Source organism: Rhinatrema bivittatum, chromosome 16 (genome assembly GCF_901001135.1).
Source record: "Rhinatrema bivittatum chromosome 16, aRhiBiv1.1, whole genome shotgun sequence".
Taxonomy (NCBI): domain Eukaryota; kingdom Metazoa; phylum Chordata; class Amphibia; order Gymnophiona; family Rhinatrematidae; genus Rhinatrema; species Rhinatrema bivittatum.
This window is the reverse complement of record NC_042630.1, coordinates 13031491-13051101: the sequence shown is the minus strand read 5'-3', so window position 1 is coordinate 13051101 and position 19611 is coordinate 13031491. Positions and strand designations below refer to the sequence as shown.

General features: G+C 43.1%; 1 protein-coding gene across 1 annotated transcript; it reads left to right on the top strand.

The window, feature by feature from the left end:
* The first annotated feature begins 970 nt into the window (after positions 1–970).
* Positions 971–15916, top strand: LOC115077349 (extracellular calcium-sensing receptor-like). Its single transcript, XM_029579642.1, has 5 exons — positions 971–1006; positions 4896–5726; positions 8588–8815; positions 13324–13447; positions 14994–15916. Exons 1-5 carry the CDS (start codon positions 971–973, stop codon positions 15914–15916), a joined length of 2142 nt encoding a protein of 713 aa, XP_029435502.1.
* The last annotated feature ends 3695 nt before the right edge of the window (positions 15917–19611 follow it).

Below are 19611 nucleotides of genomic sequence, written 5' to 3'. Positions count from 1 at the left end.
TTGAGTGTCAAAATTAATGTATCCACTCTTGTTCTGTGTACAGGGTAATGAAGTACAACCACAGTGTATGAGCTGTGCACACGAGTAGTCATTTATAAACAAGCTAAATCGTTAATTATTCAACGCCAACTCTTAACCGCACCCCTGACCAGTCCTCAATAGCCACCAGAATTTCAGGGATTGCTGCTTTCTAGAATACGTCCCATTGTTGATGTTTTCTTATTTATTAATATTTCTCCTCGACTCCACCCTTTCTTCAACAACAAAGGGATTATCTCTTTTTATTAAGTAGTAACCTTAAATATGGAGCTGTTATCAAAACTCTTTGACAGAGCTAAAACAAAGCATGTTTACAGTATTTGACATTCTCATCTATGAATTTACTTCTGGTGTTAAAGAAAATTATATGGTAAGTGACAAAATGTATTATTTCAGTTCCCATAGTGATCATTTCTGAATCTCTCTTTTCTTTGAAAATTGACCTCTGTCTCTATCTTATATCCACAGTTACAAATATCTGTACTGAAATATACCACAGCTGTTAAGATGGAACAATCAACCTATTTATCATTATGGCTTAAATTTATTTTAACAGGAGAAAATACAGTGATACAAGTATTGGTATTACCGGTAATATTCCCAAGTATTATTTACCATCATCTGTAAACATGAGATTTCATTAAAGAAAGCAATGTTTAACTTATGTCCTCTTAGCTTCCAGGTGCGGTCCTACCGGGAGGTGCTGGTGGTAGCCTTTGCTATACAGGAGATAAACCACAATCCCGATGTTTTGCCGAATATCACCTTGGGATTTAGGATCCATGGCTCCTGTTTCTCAACAGCTCTGGCCGTGGCGAGTACCCTGTCACTGCTCTCAGGAACAGAGGACCCCGTGCCAAACTACCAATGTCCCTCCAGTGCCCCATTATTAGGGGCAATAGGAGAAGCCGCTTCTGAAATCAGTATCACTATGGCAAGTTTACTAGGTGTCTATAAGATTCCACAGGTAAGAGAAAGAAACGGATTCTATTTATTTATTTATGTATTTAGTGCTTTTTTTATACCGACATTCATGATACAGATCATATCATTTCGGTTTACATGGAACAAGGGGTAATAACGTTAACATAAATATAAAGGAAGGCAGAAAGTTACAATATAACAGGGGTATAAGAACTGGGGAGAAGAGAAGCCAGTGACAGAAGGTAACTCAGAACTAAAACAATAACAAATCATTTATAATATCGGTAATGGAGGGCATTGAATAGATGTCATTGGAGTGAGACTATAGCTGGAATGGGCCTAGATTAAGGGACGGCTTGTTGAAATAGCCAAGTCGTGAGTTTTTTTCCTGAACGTTAATAAACAGGGTTCTTGTCTGAGGTCAGGGGGCATAGCATTCCAGATGGTAGGCCCCGCTGTCGAGAAAGCTCATTCTCTGGTGGCTGAATGAAGAGTGGATTTGGCTAGGTGGGAGCGTAGAGATTCCCTGTATGCTTCTCTGATAGGTCTTGATGAGGTGTGGAGTGTGAGTGGGCATTGGAGATCGATCGGGATCCGGTTGTAAATGTTTTTGTGAATGATGGTGTATGTATATATTTGTATATATAGTTTCAAACTGAGCAACAAGAGAGCCCAAATGGCCTGGAGTCTTAATGTGGAGCCTGAGCCCATCAAAAAAAACCCACAGGTTCAAGCACAGACTTGGGATTGCATTTTCAAAGCTTGCACATAAGGAAGGCATCTAAAATTGAAACACAGGCATTCAAGAAGACAAGTTGCTCACTAAGCATATTTTTGGCATTTCAGATTAGGCATTTTAAATAGAATTTTGAATTTGGGATTTAATTACTCACTATTCCAAACTTCTGCTGTAAAAAAAGGAAGTGTTCATAAATGTTGTTTTGCAACCAAATATAATGATCTCATTTTCAATATATTAGTTGCCTAAATCAAATCACCTATACCAAGGTGCAACATGTGTTTTGTTGTCTAACTTTTTATCTCATATTAGCATTCAGTCCAGTTTTTATATGGAGTGTTATACATCTATACCACAATTTTGAGTAGCCTGTCTAGTTACAAGATTTGTGAGTTCTTTGCATGTGTTTACTTTGTAGTAAATTTACAAAGGGACATTACCCTGCAAAATTATCTGATTATCTTACTGACTCTGCAGCTGTTCGGAAAATTGACTATATCTGTCGATCAATCTAACTATTTGTTTATTTATTTATGTAACGTCTTATAATCCAGTACCTCCCATACGTAGTTCGGTGTGGCTAATGCTTCAACATACATATCGAACATAACACTTACAATAAGCCTAAAATATATTAAAATAAAGTTACATCAATGATTACATCATACTTAGGTGTATGCCCTTTGAAATGAAACCAAATCTTTTTCTAAACATAATAACTTATGGCCGAATTTTCAACTGGCCGCATGCGTAAAAATTGGCACTTAATGTGCATGGCCGGGCCCTGCACCCGCTGTGTGCATTTTAAAAAGGGCCCGGCCACGCACATAAGTGCCAATATGCACACAAATGCTCGGCCCTGAAAAAGGGGCGGGCCGGGGTGTGGTCTGGGTGGGGCGGGGCAGGACAGAGGCCGGCCAGGATAGAGGTCATTAGACACTGTCCCTGGGAAGCGCATGCACGCAGCCGGCCGGTGCACGTAACTTACTTCTGCTCAGAGCAGGTGAGTTACAAAATAAAAAAAAAAAGTTTAATTCGGCCTCCCCGGCACGTGCCACCCTCAATCATGGATTTTAAAATCTGGCACGCATATATGCACGGCCAATGGATTTTATAACGTGCATGCCAGCGGGTGACAGGAAGCAAAAGGACTTCAAAACGTTTAATGACCCATCCCACATTGTTTGGCCATGCCTCCTCTCCAACTGAGCATCCCCGTGGACCTTCGCTTCTCCCCCTGCTTTTGCCTGTGGATCCCATGGCCAAGGGCCAAGCATTCCTACAATGGTGGGGGAGGGGTGAAGGCGACATCAGTGCACTGGCCATGTCATTGATCTGCACGAACCCTACACATTGGGCAACATCATCACCCTGTGCATCAGGAGACACAACGACCCCCTGCGCCCCCCCCCCCCCCGGCATATGGCACCGGGTTATCAGCAGTGTCCGCGAACGCCACAGCACAATGACTATATATTGATAACAAAACCAGCAAATCTCCTCATCCAGTAATCCCATGAAAGTCCCACAAAGCATCCCGCAAAGGGGCAGGCCCTTTGGTGGACTCTTAGGTGACCCTACCAGGTGGTGGCCTGCCTGTTGGTCGCCCTTTTGTACACTAGTGATCGACATTGGATGATGTTGCTTGCAAGGGGAGGGGATAGTATATAATCATCCTGTCTACTTTCTACTAATTATTTTTTTATGAAGAGATTCTCAAAATAAAATGGCAAGTTAGTAATTTTGGCTGGTGATAATTGGGTGGTTACTATTTTCCTGGTGAGGGTAGTATTTCACTTGTTTTTGTGATGAGTTAAGAAAACATTTGGGCTGGATTTTAAAAGGGTTACGCGCATAAGGTACGCACGTAACCCTTTTAAAAACCCCTGCACGCGCCGAGCCTATTTTGCATAGGCTCGGCGACGCGCACAAGCCCTGGGATGCGCGTAAGTCCCTGGGCTTGCAAAAAGGGGCGGTCGGGGGCGTAGCCAGGGCGGCGCGGTTTTGGATCGGGGGTGTGTTCAGGGAAGCGTGTGGGCAGTCCGGGGGCGTGGCCGAGTGCCCCGACACAGCGGCCTGTGTGGGGGCCTGCTGCACCGGTGCACGTAAGTTATTACTGCTCGGATGCAGTAGTAACTATTCAGATAAAGGTAGGGGGGTCTAGATAGTGCCGGGGGGGGGGGGGTAGATAGGGAGGGGAAGTTGCGGGGGGGGGGGGCGCTGGAAGGAAAGTTCCCTCCGAGGCCGCTCCGATTTCGGAGTGGCCTCGGAGGGAACGGGCAGCGTGCGCAGGGCTCGGCGCGCACAAGTTGCACAAATGTGCACCCCCTTGCGCACGCCGACCCCGGATTTTATAAGATAGTCCTACTACTATGGATTATTCTATTCCTCAGAAAAAAATGGAGTAGAGTTCACATATACAAGAAGTATTTAGATGCCATCTAAGCCAGGGGTGGGCAGTTCCGGTCCTCGAGGGCCACAAACCAGTCTGGTTTTCAGGATATCCCTAATGAATATGCATGAGAGAGATTTGCATGCACTCTGCCTCAGTTGTATGCAAATCTATGTCATGCATATTCATTAGGATATCCTAAAACCTCGACAGGTTTGTGGCCCTCGAGGACTGGAATTGCCCACCCCTGATCTAAGCTATCTCAGCTCACAGAATCAACATACATATACATAATAATATAGTAGATGTCGACAGATAAGCATCATTTGGCTCAAACCAATCTACTCGATATTTCCCAGTAATGATGATATAGCTAAGGAGTTTTCCCAGCTTTTAGTTGTACAAGTTTGACTGCCTACACAATGGTAGCATTGGCCATCACCCTTCCTTGCCCTCCCATCCACTGACCCAAGTACCAGTTGTGAAAGATCATAGTTTGGAAAGAAAATTTTAAAATTATAATAACTTTATTAATCTTTTTAAGTTTATGCACAAGGATAAACAATAGAAATTTGTAGCCATTCATTTTGTATAAATACATTTACTTCTCAACATTTCAAAAAGTAAAAAATAAATGTAGCCTATGAATCCTTGAATTCTTTACTCATTTAAAAAAGGAAAAAGAAAATGTATGTGTCGTGAAAGAATACAGTTACAAGCTCTATTTATCTTCCAACCTTTACATCTAAAAAGAACTTGAAGGAATGATTATGTATTATAAATTCACTATTTTCTTTACAGATCAGCTATGGATCCAGTATTTCAGAACTGAGTGACAAAATTATCTTCCCTTCCTTTTTCCGTACTATTCCCAATGACTTAATAGAAGACCAGGCCATGGCTCTCTTACTTCAATATTTTGGCTGGAGCTGGGTAGGAATACTTGCTGAAGAAAATGACTATGGTGTTAGCAGTCTAGAAACTGAAATCACAAGGCTTGGAGGATGTGTGGCCTTTTTAGAAAACATCCTCATTCCCCCATCCAAGGAAATAGTGATGAGGATTGTAAAAACTGTAAAACAGTCTTCCGCAAAAGTAATTGTTGTTTATTCACACGTGAGCAGTGTTGCCCCTATATTTAAGGCAATTGCTAAGGAGAATATCCAGGGTAAGGTCTGGGTTGGCACAACTGGGTTTATCATCACACCAGACTATTTTCCTGATGACACCTGGCAGTCACTGAATGGTACCCTGGCGATAGCTTTGCACGTCAAGGATATTCATGGATTCAAGGACTTTGTGTACAGCATCCAGCCTTCCACTTCTAAGGATGATATCTTCATTAAAACTTTCTGGGAGAAAGCATTTAGTTGTACATGGCAAGAAGATATCCACAATCAGACCCAGATGACCAATATCAGTAGAGGCCCTTCATTTTGCACAGGGACTGAGAAGGTAGAACACATAGACCCTGCTTTATTTGATTTCAACAATTTAAGATATACCTACAATGCATATCTAGCTGTGTATGCATTTGCACATGCCCTGCATAATCTACTTTCCTGTAAAGCTGATGATGGATCGTTGTCTACAGGATCATGTGGTACATTTGATAAAATCCATCCGCAAGAGGTACAATTTGATATAACCATTTTTTTATTGTGGAATTTCTGGTTTCTAGTGGTATGAATATGATAGCTTATTCATTCCATCTTGTTACATTTACTTTCATTTCTGGATATTTTAATGTCATTTTACTACATTGATAATGAAGTCTCTGAATAGGTTCATAATGGCAGAAACTATCAGATAGTAGGGGTAAACATTGTTATGAAATTTAAAAATATATTGGATAAACATAAAGAAATGTTAGTGCCATTAGCTTCTGTTCTTCTTTGAATGAAACAATCATTCCAATGTGATAATACACATGCAGATTGATGAACATAAGAACATGCCATACTGGGGCAGACCAAGGGTCCATGAAGCCCAGCATCCTGTTTCCAACAGTGGCCAATCCAGGCCATAAGAACCTGGCAAGTACCCAAAAACTAAGGGCCAAATTTTAAAAGGTGCGCGCGGGCGTAGATTTGTTCGCGCAACCTGGCGCGAACAAATCCTCGCCCGATTTTATAACATGTTATAAAATACAGTGTCGGTGCGTGCAATCGGGTGCACAATTGGGCAACTTGCGAGCGCCGAGCCGCACAGCCATCCTCCATTCCCTCCAAGAGGAACTGAAGGAACTTTCCTTCTGCCTCTCCCTACTTTCCCCTCCCTTCCCCTCCCTAACCTGCCCCCAGCCCTACCTGGAACCCCCCTTACCTTTGTCGGGTAAGTACCGGCAGGCTTAGCTTACATGTTCCACCCAATGGAGGCTCCAGCCACGCCCTGCTATGTCCCCTGAACACACTGGACCGCCCACGCCCCGCCCCTTTTTGCAAGCCCTGGGACACATGCGCATCCAGAGGCTTGCGCGCTTCGCCGAGCCTATGCAAAATAGGCTCAGTGTGCGCAGAAGTGGTTTTAAAGGTTTACACGCATATATTACACGCGTGTTAGTATAGTTAGTATAGTATAGTATAGTTAGTATAGCTGTGTTTAGAAAAGGATTGGATATGTTCTTGGAGGAGAAGTCCATTACCTGCTATTAAGTTCACTTAGGGGCGGATTTTAAGAGCCCTGCTCGCGTAAATCCGCCCGGATTTACGCGAGCAGGGCCCTGCGCGCCGGGAAGCCTATTTTACATAGGCCTCCCGGCGCGCGCAGAGCCCCGGGACTCGCGTAAGTCCCGGGGTTCTCGGAGGGGGGCGTGTCGGGGGCGGGCCCGGTCGTCGCGGCGTTCCGGGGGCGTGTCGGCAGCGTTTTGGGGGCGGGTACGGGGGCGTGGCTACGGCCCGGGGGCGTGGCCGCGCCCTCCGTACCCGCCCCCAGGTCGCGGCCCGGCGCGCAGCAGGCCCGCTGGCGCGCGGGGATTTACGTCTCCCTCCGGGAGGCGTAAATCCCCCGACAAAGGTAAGGGGGGGGTGTAGACAGGGCCGGGTGGGTGGGTTAGGTAGGGGAAGGGAGGGGAAGGTGAGGGGAGGGCAAAGGAAAGTTCCCTCCGAGGCCGCTCCGATTTCGGAGCGGCCTTGGAGGGAACGGGGGGAGGCAGCGCGGCTCGGCGCGCGCAGGCTATACAAAATCGATAGCCTTGCGCGCGCCGATCCAGGATTTTAGTGGATACGCGCGGCTCCGCGCGTATCTACTAAAATCCAGCGTACTTTTGCTTGAGTCTGATGCGCAAGCAAAAGTAGGCTGATCGCGCTTCTTTTAAAATCTACCCCTTAGAGAATAGCCACTGCCATTAGCAATGGTTACATGGAATAGACTTAGTTTTTGGGTACTTGCCAGGTTCTTGTGGCCTGGATTGGCCACTGTTGGAAACAGGATGCTGGGCTTGATGGACCCTTGGTCTGATCCAGTATGGCATTTTCTTATGTTTCTTATGTTTCTTATGATTCACAATTCCCTTTCTAATAATTCCTAACATTTTTTGCTTTTTTGACTGCCGCAGCACACTGAACCGACGATTTCAATGAGTTATGCACAGTCACAAGGTTTGTTCAGCTTATGTCCCGGGCTTAGCCAAACAAACCTAATATTTTACATATTTCCCTAACTGACCAGATACATTTTAGCCACTTAAATCATTACCTGGAAAACACTGCCCAGAGAAAAAAAAGTGGAGGCATTGGGGATCATTCTCGGATGGGCTTAAAAATAGCAGGGCAGCGCTGATATTGATGTTTATCTGGGTAATTCTTCTCGTGGTCCAGAACAAGTCTAAAATTATCTGGGTACCTTTACCAGGATAACGTTAGACATAATCATCTGCATTCAGTATTTTTCAGATTAGGCAATTATTAAGCTTAAATGCCACAGGCCAGCAGTAGTTGGAATAATCCTTCACCACTCTGCTAAGTAAGTAAGTAAATAAATAAATAAATGGAAGATGTTGTGGGGCTTTAGCAGTCTGAGTCACCAAGTTTTTATTTAAAAAAATGCCATGGGCTGCAGCACCTGATCCCCCCAATCATCCCCTAAACCACCCAAACCTGCCAGTTCCCCTAACTCCTCTTTTGGTATTAATATGTAAATGCCTCTACCACAGGCTCATACTAGCAGATTGGTCATCCTCAGAGACATCTTAGCAATGCCCTCTTCTCCAGGCTGAAGAGCCCTTACCTATTTATCTTTTCTTCATAAGGAAGCTGATGCGTCCCCTTGATCATTTTTGTCACTCTTCTGTGTGCCTTTTCTAGTTCTGCTCTGTCTTTTTGAGATGGGATGACTAGGGCTATATCCAATACTCAAGGTGTGGTCATGATATTCATTTGTTTTGATTCTCACAGGATGTGCACTCTGCATCATAAGACTTTGATGAGATCTGTTAAATCTTGGTGCTTTATGCTTTGTGGAATTTTTAAAACTTTCTTCTTTGGCTTGTTTAGGTTCTACAGCATCTCAGACATGGCCGTTTTGTCACTGGATCTGGTGAGGAGGTGTTTTTTGATAAGAACGGTGACCCTCCAGCCATTTATGACATTCTGAACTGGCAGATATTTCCAAATTGGACTTATCAGTCTATAACAGTCGGGCACTTCAATTTTTCAGCTCCACAAGGTGAACGGGTCACCATCAATGAGAGCTCCATTGCTTGGAATTCATTCTTTTCTAAGGCAAGAATATAATATTAGTTGTGAACAATAAATTGGACTTGGATGACTTCACATTGGGCTCATAGTCTCCCATGATGGACACACTAACTAATGCCCACAAGTAGGCATAGGATTATTGCAACAACTCTAAGGCAGAATATTGATGTTCACTTAAATTCACAATCATGAGTATTCTTTTGAGAGTTTATGTGCAAAAAACATGTTAGTGACTTAATAAGATCCAAAATTAGGAAACGTATTATATATTAGTGCAGTAATAAAATATACACAGTAACTATATCACAAACATAAAATAATAGACATTTTTAGGATCAATGCAGTAAATAAGGTATGCAGTAATTTACCTTCTTGGCTCATTTGCATGTCATTAACATCCTCCATTAGTGCATGCATTATTGCACATTTATGAATGTACTTGAGTGATTTTAATCATATTTCATTGAATTCATCACCCTGTCACAAAACTCAAAATCTTTATACTTCCAAACAGTTTTTCTTTTGCATTAACATATTTTAGTCCATATCACCGAATTCCCATGCTTGCATGACCTCAGCATATTTTTTCGCTAAAGGCTTCCATTAGAGCTGCTACCATCTTTAGAGGGTCTACCATTTATATTACTTATACAAACAATATGATCCTGAATCACAGCAACTCCTAGTGACCACATATGATTTTGTAGACCTCTATCATATCCGCCCTTAGCCGTTTTCTCTCCGGACTGAACAGCCCTAAGCTCATCACTTTACTTGTAGGGGAGCCATTCCATCCTTTTATCATTTTGAAAAGTTTGAACACAAATGTTGAAAGGTATAAAAAAACAAAAATTCACAGTTGTTTTTTTGTAAGTAGTGAAAGTTGAGAAACATGTATGATGAGTAAATTCAAATCAATTTTGCAGTAAGAACAAGACAACTGATTACGTTTTACCAGTTATCTTTTGTAAAATTTTCAGATGAAGCTAATTGGCTAGATGTTTGGTTGAAAATTTTACTAAAATTACTTAGATTATATAGATTTAAAACTGTTATTTGAGTGATTGAAGATTGTCGATCTACTTTAGCCAGTTAGCACTGAAAATCCATGTTAATTGGCTAAGTCATAAGCTGGTTATTTACTAGGGGAGCTCCATGAATTTACCAAGTAGCACATTCAAAACAAACTGAAAATTCTTTTTCATGCATCACATAACTAAGCTCTGGAATTTATTACCAAAGTTGTGGTTAAGGCAGTTATCGTAGCTTGGTTTAGAAAGGTTCCTGGAGGAGAACTCAATAAACTGTTATTAACCAAGTAGACTTGAGAAATATCCACTACTAATCACTGAGTGATGGCCGCCTGGGATCTATTTACAGTTTAGGTTCATGCCAGGTACTTGTTATCTGGATTGGCACTGTTAGAAATAGGATATCCGTCTTGATAGACTCTCGGTCTGACCCAGTATGACAAATTCTTATGTTCTTATGATGCTCTTTATGGTTTATTGCTCATTCTGTTGAGATAGGCTGGATAATTTGGCTGAAATATATTTAGTCTTTTACAGGGCATTTTGCAAACCTGCAGGGAGCTTGCAGTCCTGCGGACAGATTGTATTTTTGAGACTGAAGTTTGTGTTTAAAGAAGAGCCACACATGGGTTTTCACTTTGAAAATGCTTGATCTTCAAACTGAAAGTGATTATTCTAAATTTTGCAAGACTAAAAATTTGGATCTTAAGCAAGATTTTAATTAATGTTTTGCTGATTTCATCTGCTACATCAAGACTTATTGTAATTTTATTGATTGCGTATTATGTATTAGGGATGTGAATCGTGTCCTCGATCGTCTTAACGATCGATTTCGGCTGGGAGGGGGAGGGAATCGTATTGTTGCCGTTTGGGGGGGTAAAATATCGTGAAAAATCGTGAAAAATCGAAAAATCGAAAAATCGCAAAACCGGCACATTAAAACCCCCTAAAACCCACCCCCGACCCTTTAAATTAAATCCCCCACCCTCCCGAACCCCCCCCAAATGACTTAAATAACCTGCGGGTCCAGCGGCGGTCCGGAACGGCAGCGGTCCGGAACGGGCTCCTGCTCCTGAATCTTGTTGTCTTCGGCCGGCGCCATTTTCCAAAATGGCGCCGAAAAATGGCGGCGGCCATAGACGAACACGATTGGACGGCAGGAGGTCCTTCCGGACCCCCGCTGGACTTTTGGCAAGTCTCGTGGGGGTCAGGAGGCCCCCCACAAGCTGGCCAAAAGTTCCTGGAGGTCCAGCGGGGGTCAGGGAGCGATTTCCCGCCGCGAATCGTTTTCGTACGGAAAATGGCGCCGGCAGGAGATCGACTGCAGGAGGTTGTTCAGCGAGGCGCCGGAACCCTCGCTGAACGACCTCCTGCAGTCGATCTCCTGCCGGCGCCATTTTCCGTACGAAAACGATTCGCGGCGGGAAATCGCTCCCTGACCCCCGCTGGACCTCCAGGAACTTTTGGCCAGCTTGTGGGGGGCCTCCTGACCCCCACGAGACTTGCCAAAAGTCCAGCGGGGGTCCGGAAGGACCTCCTGCCGTCCAATCGTGTTCGTCTATGGCCGCCGCCATTTTTCGGCGCCATTTTGGAAAATGGCGCCGGCCGAAGACAACAAGATTCAGGAGCAGGAGCCCGTTCCGGACCGCTGCCGTTCCGGACCGCCGCTGGACCTGCAGGTTATTTAAGTCATTTGGGGGGGGTTCGGGAGGGTGGGGGATTTAATTTAAAGGGTCGGGGGTGGGTTTTAGGGGGTTTTAGTGTGCCGGCTCACGATTCTAACGATTTATAACGATAAATCATTAGAATCTCTATTGTATTGTGTTCCATAACGGTTTAAGACGATATTAAAATTATCGGATGATAATTTTAATCGTCCTAAAATGATTCACATCCCTATTATGTATACATTATTTAAACTTTTTGTGTGCCTATATTACTGTTTATGTTTAAGTGTCTAATGATGTATATTTTATGTGTTTTTTATTCAGGGCTTAATTTTTAGATATTAAGGAATTGGAATTGTGGAGCTTGGGGAAGCGGTCCAGGCCAGATGTGACAGGTGCCATGGGAGGGGCTATGCTGGCTGTGAATTTTCTCTCCTATACACACACACACACATACACACACATACACATACACACACACACACACACACACATACACACACACACACACACACATACACACACTCACTCTATTTCAAACACATGCTTCAACACAATCTTCGCCCTTCTTACCCCAGTGATCTTCCAACCTGAATCCCTAGCAGTACTCAGCCCCTGATCGTTTATAATCTACCAGGACTGATTTATACCACTAGCTCTGCTCAACTTCCGCAGGTCCTGGACAAAAGCTGGCCGAGCACCATTCTAGTTATTTCAGAAATTAAATCCCGGGTAGCAAACAAAGAAAGGCATTGATCTAGCATAAGTCTGAAACTTGTGAGCGGTAGTGTAGGAGCCAGGGTTGAAGCCTTGATTGCAATTACTGCTCACAAGTTTCAGACCTTGTGATAATTCAGTGCCTTTTTGTATCTGTTCTTGGGGCTGCAGGATCACACCCTCCCTTCCTGTTCTCTACACAATAGGATGGGAGGGGGGCAGAACAATAGGAGAGGAATTAGGAAGGAGAAGGGCTGTTCTTTGTCTGCTCCAGGCTCACCTCCCACTTCCCTGCCAACTACCTGAAGAGGAGGGTCTGCAACCTCTGCTGTTCTGCCTCTTAAATTTGAAACATGGTGGAACTTAGTCCCCCACAAATTAGTCCCCCTGATATTATTGAAATTCACATTGATTTAATTGACAAGCAACATATCAAATTTATTTAAATTAAACTAAACTAAACTGATCCAGGGAATGGGGCCTGAACCTCAACATCTAGATTTGAAGTCGGTGCAGATATACCTGCTGTGAGGATTTCAGAATGAAAGCCCCACACATTATCTCTCTTCTGTAACCTCACCATGCCCCTGTTCAGCCACCAGTAAGAAGTCCCTGCGTTGTAAATAATGTGAGCACTTTAACATGAATTAAGGTGAATATTTTTCAGTGGGTTTTTTTTCTGCAGGTGAACTGCTGTTTACTTACAGCAAATGCTTTGAACATCACCCTCCCTGTTTTAGTACAGAGTGTAGAACATGCAATGAGCTTCTAGAACTTTCTATGAGCTGAAAGTAGCATGGATTTGAATATTAGCAATTGCTTAATGTCGCCAAGTAATTCAGTCTATTCTGCTTTTGTGATTGTTTCTTTATGATTTGCATGATTCATACAATTATTGCACGTCTCCTTTATAGAGAGTACATGATTGGTTTATGTTCAGGGGACCAAACCCCCACAACACAGAATAATTTTCATATCTACACCTGAATCAAACGGTGTGGACACTTAGGCCGAGGGGGAGTTGGCGCAACCTGCAGGGTTGAACCATTGTCACCAGTTAAGCGTCATTTCTATAATTATGGTCAGCTCAGCAAATGTTCTCTGCTCTGTTCTGAAGGTGCCAGAGTCAGTCTGCAGTGCCAGCTGCCCTCCCGGGTTCAGGAAAGCCGCAAGAGAGGGAGAGCCCGTCTGCTGCTTTGACTGCGTCCCCTGCGCTGATGGGGAGATCACCAATCAGACTGGTGAGAGAAGGATAAAATATGACTCCAAATCAATTGAAATTAAGGGGGAAAATAAGGGGCTGATTTTAAAAGCCCTACGCGTGCCGAGCCTAAAGTCCCGGGATGTGTCTAAGTTCTGGGGCTTCACTAAGGGGGCGCGGCGTTGGCAGTCCGGGGTGGGCTGGGAGTGGGGTCAGAGGCCTCTAACACAGCGGCCATTGGAGCTGTGTTGGAGGATCTTGTGCTGGCAGGCTGCCAGCGCGCACAACTTGCGCCTGTCCAGAGGCAGGCGCAAAAGATAAGAGAAGGGTTGGGGGGGGGGGGATAAGAGTAGGGCTGGGGGGGGAAGGTTAGGGGAAGGGGTGGGAAGGTCAGGCTAGGGGGAAGGGAAATTCCCTTACAGGCCACTCCGATTTCGGATCAGCCTGGGAGGGAAAGGGGGGAAGGTAGAGCAGCTCGGAGCGCTCAAGGTGCACATTTGTGCACCCCCTTGCTCGCAGCAACCCTTGATTTTATAACTTGTGTGCGCAAAATGCCTCTGCAAGACTTTTCTTAGGATCTAGGAAATCTGATCACATTACTCCATTGCCTATCTCGCCACACTGCCTGCCAGTACACCACTGAATCCAATTTATTATTTAACTTCATTCACTCAAGCAACACTGATATGATTGGCATAACTTTACAACCTAACACAACACAGAGCTCATTAAGATCACAAAAGAAAGGTCTACTGTCTGTCCCTACTATATGGAGCACACACCTGACACAGGTAAGGGATCATGTCTTTTCTGTAGCAGGACCATGTCTGTGGAACTCACTATGTGAAAGGCTACGACTGATACCAGACAAGAAGAAATTTAAAAGTGAGCTGAAAACATGGCTCTTCAAAAACGCATTCAGCCTAACCTAATCTAAATCACCAAAAGGTAGAGGCCTACCATAATTAGAAGAGTCGCTAAATGACGCTTAAGGAACAAAGTAATGAATGATTGTAAATTCCCCATGGACAAATAAACATAAAAAATTATGTTATACCGATATAATCTTTCGCCTAATCTCATAGAACATTTCCATGTAACACCTATCAGAATATCTCACCCTATGGTTAAGAATGACAACTTTTGTACTCTCTCCATCAAGCACTATGTTCTTTAGGTATTGACCTGATCCATGAATGTATCAACCTGATCTATGAATGTCTCCTATAAACCGTTGCGATCTTAATTTGGAATGACGGCATACAAAATGTTTAAATAAATAAATAAATTCCCAATATTACATTATTGAGGTAAAGCATCCAGATAACAACTGCTTTTCTTATCAGAGTTATCTGATCACCAGCTAAAATTTATCCATTCCTCGAGAACACCTCCATTGCTGCTACTTTTCAACCAATTACATTTTGTTTAGATAGAAAACTACCTGGGCAAAATTCCACTGGGGAGTGGGGGCAAATTTTGACATCCATGGTTTTGCTCAAGCAACTCAAAAAGATACCCAGACAAACCCTTTGAATATTGACCTCATAGTTTTTAGTAAATATGAAACATTTTCTTTTAAACAGATGCTGTTGACTGTCAGAATTGCCCGGATGATCAATGGTCAAATAAGAATCGTGATTCCTGCATTTCAAGAATTATTGAATTCCTGTCTTATGAAGACCCCCTTGGCTCTGTGCTCTGTGCTATCTCCATTCTCTGCTCTTTAGTCACCACTGCAATATTGGGCATTTTTATTAAATACAAGGATACTCCAATAGTCAAAGCCAACAACAGAGAGCTCAGTTATCTTCTCCTCCTATCCCTTGTGTTCTGCTTCTTGTGCTCCTTACTATTTATTGGACGTCCCACGAATGTGACATGTATCCTCCAGCAAACTGCTTTTGGGGTCATCTTCTCTCTGAGTGTCTCATGTATTTTGGCTAAAACCATCATAGTGGTGGTTGCTTTTAATGCCACAAAACCCAACAGTGCATTAAAGAAATGGGTTGGCACCAGAATTCCTTCTTACCTTGTCCCCTTGTTCTCAGTAATTCAGTTTATTTTATGTCTGGTTTGGTTGGGGACTGCTCCACCTTACTCAGGTGCTAACCTGGAAATAGCACAGAAAATCATAATACAGTGTTCTGAAGGGTCAATCGAGTTGTTTTATGGCATGCTGGGGTACCTGGGCTTCTTGGCCTGTGTCAGTTTCATTGTAGCCTTCCTGGCCCGAAATTTACCTGGTAACTTCAATGAGGCCAAATACATCACATTCAGTTTGCTGGTGTTTGTAAGTGTCTGGATCTCCTTTATCCCAGCCTACCTCAGCACAAGAGGGAAGTACATGGTGGCCGTGGAAGTTTTTGCTATTCTGGCTTCCAGCACTGGACTTCTTGGCTGTATATTTTTTCCAAAAGTTTACATCATCCTACTGAAACCAGACAGAAATACCAAAGACTATTTATTGGGGAAAACAAGTGTCAGGAGCAGAACTGAATTTAGTTGAAAGCTGTACAATAATAAAATATTGAATATGCTCCAAATCTGCTTGATAATGGGAATGACTCATATAGCATGTATATAAATGTAATGAAATGCACAAGCAGCAGCAAAACCTTTATTTATTTCATTGTTTTGGGTTTATATGCTAATTCTGAAACAGTGAGGAGGAATCCTGTATCTGGATCAGGACATTATCATAGAATGTTATAACACAGCCCATCTACTTTTGCTTTGAGGACCTTATCAACAAAGCAAGAAACTTTATTCTTCTCTTATTCATCCATCATTTCCCTCAATCTCATACTGAAGTCTCTTTTTGACTGTCAGCATCACAATTTAGCTGTGTAGAGACAGGCAATGAAAGAGAAATATCTCAGGAAGGATTCTTTCTTACCTCCTGCTCTTAAATCTCTTCCCAGAAAGATTTCTTAATTACAAGGACTGCAGAAAAATATAATTGGAAAAGTTTGTTGCTAAGCTAAAATAAAGTGACTTCTGTCTCTCATTTATCGACATCTTTCAAAGCAATGTAATAATAATAAGAGATGAAATTCTTTGAATGTGAAATGGTTCAGAGTGTAGCTGCAGCTTCAAAAGACCAAAGATGATGTCTATGTTAATATTACAGATCTTGCTCCTTTGCTTACAGAGATATGGAAATACACCCGTAATTAAATCCTATGCTGCTAATACCAGTAATAAGCAGTGGTTATTCCCTAAGTCAATATTGTTAATAGTAGGTTATGGACTTCTCCTCCAGGAATTTGTCTAAACCTTTTTTAAACCCAACTATGTAAACTGCCTTAACCATATCCTATGGCAATGAATTCTAGAGCTTAATTTTGCATTGAGTGAAAAATAATTTTTTCTGTTTTGTTTTACATGTGCTACTTACTAACTTCATGGTGTGCCCCCTAGACCTTGTATTGTCTGAAAGAGTAAATAACCAATTCAAATATAACTGTTCTTGTCCTCTCATGATGTTATAGACCTTTATCATATTCACCCTTAGCCATCTGTTTTTCAAGCCAAACATCCCTAACCTCTTTAGCCTTTCCTCATGGGAGAGCTGTTCTTTTCCCTTTAGCATTTTAGTCACCCTTCTCTGGTGTTACTGTTTTTAGATGCAAACCCAGAGTTCTTGGAGCTCCTGAGTAGTCAATTGAGGGAATGGTCAATGGGATCGGAAATGGGAGGGACGGCTGCTTCCCATAAACAATCTGAAAGGAAGATGACCCTGTAGTGGTGGTGGTGGAAGTTGTGGGAGAACTCCACCCAAGGAAGAAGAGAGACCCGGTTATCTTGTTAGTCATTTGCATAAGGTATGAGGAAGGTCTTTAATATCTGGTTGGTTCATTCGGACTGGTCATTGGCTTGGAGATGGTAAGCTATTGTATACTCCAAGGAGATGTTGAACCTTTTATAGAGGGAGCACCAGTACTTGACCATAAATTGAGCCCCATGGTCAGAAATAAATATGCTTGGGCAGGCCATGCAGGCAGAAAATATGGTGCATGAATAGCCGGGCCAGTTCCAGAGCTGTGGAAAGTCCAGGAAGTGGGATGAAATGAGCCATTTTTGAGAAAACGTTGACTATGACCCAAATGATTGTGCCACTATTTGAGAGAGGGTGATCCACCACAAGGTTAGTGGACAAATTGGTCCAGGGATTCCTGGGGACTGGAAATGGTTGTAAAAACCTCAGGGTCATCCCACCAATGGTTTCTGCTATGCACAGGTGGGACAGGCATCCATGTAGTCCTTGTCATCTCTCTGCATCTGGGCCACCAGTAGTATTGCTGAAGCAGTGCAAGATTTTGGGACTGCGCAGGGTCACCTGCAACATGGGAGTTATGGGACCATTTTAATACTTTTTCTCAGAGTTTGCATGGTAGAACTGCATTCCCTGGTGGGACAGTCATCTGGGCAGGATCTATGATATGTCTAGGAGGTGCAGAGATGTCCTCTACCAAGAAGGACTGGGATAGAGTGTTGGCTTGAACATTCTTGATGGTAGGTCTGTACCTGATCTCAAAGTCAAAGTATGCAAAGAATAGAGACCAATGGGCCTGCTGAGCATGCAACTGTTGTGTATTGTGGAGATGTTCCAGGTTCTTATGATTGGTGAAAATAATAATGCAATGCTGATCTCCTTCGAGCAGTGACACCATTCCTCAAGCATGAGCTTAACGGCTCCTTTCTGTCCTAGGAGGCCTAACGTACGTCACACAGAGTATTGAGTAGAATACGAGAACAACGATGCTGTGGGATCTACAGCTAAAGAAGGCCTTCTTTCTATCTGCTACAGATGGCATTCTCATAATTGTGGATATGAGGAAATGATAAGAGATCACAATGAGCAGTAGAGTGCCAAGAATGAAAATAGGTACCTTCACTGAAAACTTTTAAAATCCATATTTGATCGCTTTGTTAATGTGGGCTTTCATTGTTGAATTATCGTCAATTTGAACTTTTTAGCGCAGCCAGAGTATATTGGTATTTTTCCTTTTGGCTACCAACCATATATGCACGCACAAGTTATACAATGGCTGTGTATCTCGGCACGGCCAATGCGCATGGGCGCCAAAGTGCGACCGTACAGTGTTTTGAAAGATACCATCTCTGATTTTCAAATGTAAGTGGGCTGTTTTCCAGCAAAAAGCAACCCTAAAAAAAAAAGTAAATAAATAAATAAAAAGGTTTGAAGTCCGTGGGTCATTTGTATCTGTGAGGGCACAATTTTCAGAGGAAAACTATGTCTTTTGTTTCCCTTTCAAATTTAGGTATAATGTCTGTGGGTACTTTTCATCTATGTGGCCTGTTTTAAAAATGATCTCTTCAATGCATAATGGAAGTATTGTCCAAAAAAGGGAAATTAGTCAAAAAGTATGAAGTCATCCCCTTTTTTCCCTTTGTATAAAAAACTAATTAAAAGATTTCCAGCATGGGCTCGATGGATCAAGAAACTGGCAGTAGAGTCATTAGTGAACCACATGGGTTGATGTACTAAAGTGTGTTCATGTTTATATCAGGAATAAAATAATACCGTTGCATTTAATGCTTAAAACCCGTCAGCCGCGATCATTTGTTGCTAAGGGGGGGGGGGGGGGTGTGACGGCAACACTCACTCACACACTTCCAAACATCACAAAGATCAAATGTGGTCAAAATTGGCCACAGATTTATTAATAATAACAATGAACAATCATAACTATGTACCCAAGACATAACATGGGTCAAACTATCAAACACACCCTTGGGGCAGGCAGCGCGTCACCTGCAGATGGAGCCTGCCGCACCCAAGCAAGGTCCTTGTCCCACTGAAGGTAATCCTCCTGGGTGTTCCTGGTCTTCTGCCTCACCCAAGCAAGGTGACTGCTCAATCAAAGGGGGTGGGGGTGGGGGTCTTGGTCTGTTGCCAGCAAGCCCTGGTGGCAGACAGCCTGCAGCGCTTTGAAGTATGGTGTACCATATGCACTGCATTGCCTCCAATTGCCCCTTCCCAGCCCAGATAACCCCCACCATAGGGCCTGAGTATCAATAAGGCTTTCCTGAGACCCTCCCATAACACATTTGTGGCTAATAGCTATAAACCCAGCAGCATCCTGCGAATAGCCCGCCTCAAAGTATTCATGAACAGGTCCTATCTGATATCTAAGAGATGCACTCCATCTTTGCAAAACAGCTCCATGCAATCCA